This window comes from Selaginella moellendorffii, unplaced genomic scaffold (genome assembly GCF_000143415.4).
Source record: "Selaginella moellendorffii unplaced genomic scaffold, v1.0 SELMOscaffold_667, whole genome shotgun sequence".
Lineage (NCBI taxonomy): Eukaryota > Viridiplantae > Streptophyta > Lycopodiopsida > Selaginellales > Selaginellaceae > Selaginella > Selaginella moellendorffii.
The window spans coordinates 1-1,560 of record NW_003314913.1 but is presented as its reverse complement, the minus strand read 5'-3'; the positions used below and the strand labels follow the sequence as shown (position 1 = coordinate 1,560).

The 1,560-nt window shown below is 45.6% G+C and overlaps 1 protein-coding gene across 1 annotated transcript; it reads right to left on the bottom strand.

Annotated features, from left to right (window-relative positions):
• Positions 1-95: 95 nt before the first annotated feature.
• Positions 96-1,471, bottom strand: LOC9652977 (187-kDa microtubule-associated protein AIR9). Its single transcript, XM_024668219.1, has 8 exons — positions 1,422-1,471; positions 1,294-1,367; positions 1,099-1,237; positions 870-1,048; positions 661-816; positions 471-602; positions 364-422; positions 96-308 (listed from the first exon to the last, which is right to left on the bottom strand). The coding sequence occupies exons 3-8, from the start codon at positions 1,161-1,163 to the stop codon at positions 111-113; spliced, it is 789 nt and encodes a 262-aa protein (XP_024523987.1). The 5' UTR covers positions 1,164-1,237; positions 1,294-1,367; positions 1,422-1,471; the 3' UTR covers positions 96-110.
• Between the last annotated feature and the right edge of the window lie 89 nt (positions 1,472-1,560).

Genomic DNA, 1,560 nt, shown 5'->3' with positions numbered 1-1,560 from the left:
AAAGAGAATACACACCCACTCACAGAGAAACAAAACTAGCATGGACATCGAAAAGCAAAACAAAGAGAATCACACACAAAGAAAGAAAAAGCACAGAGAAACACGAAGGACTATAAAAGATTGCAACTTACATGGAAAGGTGGGGCATATGTGCCTCGAATTTCCGTGTACGGGAACGACGTTTTGGAGCCCGGCTTGATCACTTTTATTCTCTTGCGATTGATATCAAGGATGCGTCTCTCTAGGCTGCCCAGTGCCTGCTGCTGTTGTGGCCCACTAGCGGGCGATCGATCCCTGTCCCGGAGAACCTGGAAATTTTTGCCGTGTCAGGAATATATTTGTATCACTAACGCAAATGCTCACCTCAAACTTGACTGCTCCAAGCTCGAGCTTTTGCTTCACTTCTTTCGCAACTTCCGGTTCTGAAATGCAAGAGGTTGCCTCAGCAGCAAAAGAAACACAACACTTACCAACTTCTATAGGATCAGTTGAAGCCGAGGTGGGGTTGCCTTCTACGCCGTCCTCCCGGACTGGAGTATAAATAGCCACCAATCTGTATCCAACATCGTCCACATTTGCTTCATACATGCGCCCGGTCTCTCCTGATCATAAAGAGCAAAGAGTGTGAGCTGCTGGAGCGCTATAAACTTGCCAATGTACCTGGAATGGGAATGAGATCCGGACTACCAGCCATTGCTCTAAACCATTGAATGGAGCTCTTTCCTTCTCGGCCGCCGACGTATATGCCCCTAACAGCATATAAGTTTGTGTGAAAGCCACGGCCTTCTATCTCCAACTTATCAATACGAGGAAAGGCTGGACAATTAGAAGGTTGGTTACATGAAAGGAAAAAGAAACTGCAGTAAAACCTGGTTGCACGGCTGGTGTTGTACTAGAAATTGGATCAGTGGAACGCCCAAAGACGTCGTATATCACGCATTCGCAACATAACAAATATCCAATATCCTCCAGCCTCACTTTATAGGTGCACGAGCGTTGCTGGGAAATCGGTTCGAAATCGGCTGAGCCAGGCTCAGTCGAGCGCGACCTGCGTCACCATTTTGTCAGCATCGTTTCCAGTATTTGAAATGGCCTTACCATTGATACTTGATTTCCTTTTTGTACTTGTCCCACACCCGCTGTTGTGTCTCTCCCTTTGGCATAACTTCCAAAGCAGTTAGAACTTCTCCCTCGATCACTTTCCCAGAAAGGACGAATTTTTGCACACGAGGAAGCTCTGGAAGAAAGAACTTATTGTAATGGTGGCGGCCAGTGAAGAAGCATCATATGTACCTGGATATATGACCTTGCTGGGCTCGGAAACAACGAGATCTCCCACGACTCCATCATCCCGAACAGGAGTATAGCTTGGAAATACATTGAAGTTAGTCTCAGATTCGAAAATAAAATAGACGTAGTACCCAAATATAATGCGGTATGTGTAATCCTCTTCAGATGCAACGTAAGTCTTCGATGTTAAACATTTATGAAGTATGATGTAATAAAGAGCCCGAGTATCACTGTCCGCCGTCCAAAACCATTCTTGAATTACCCCCTTTT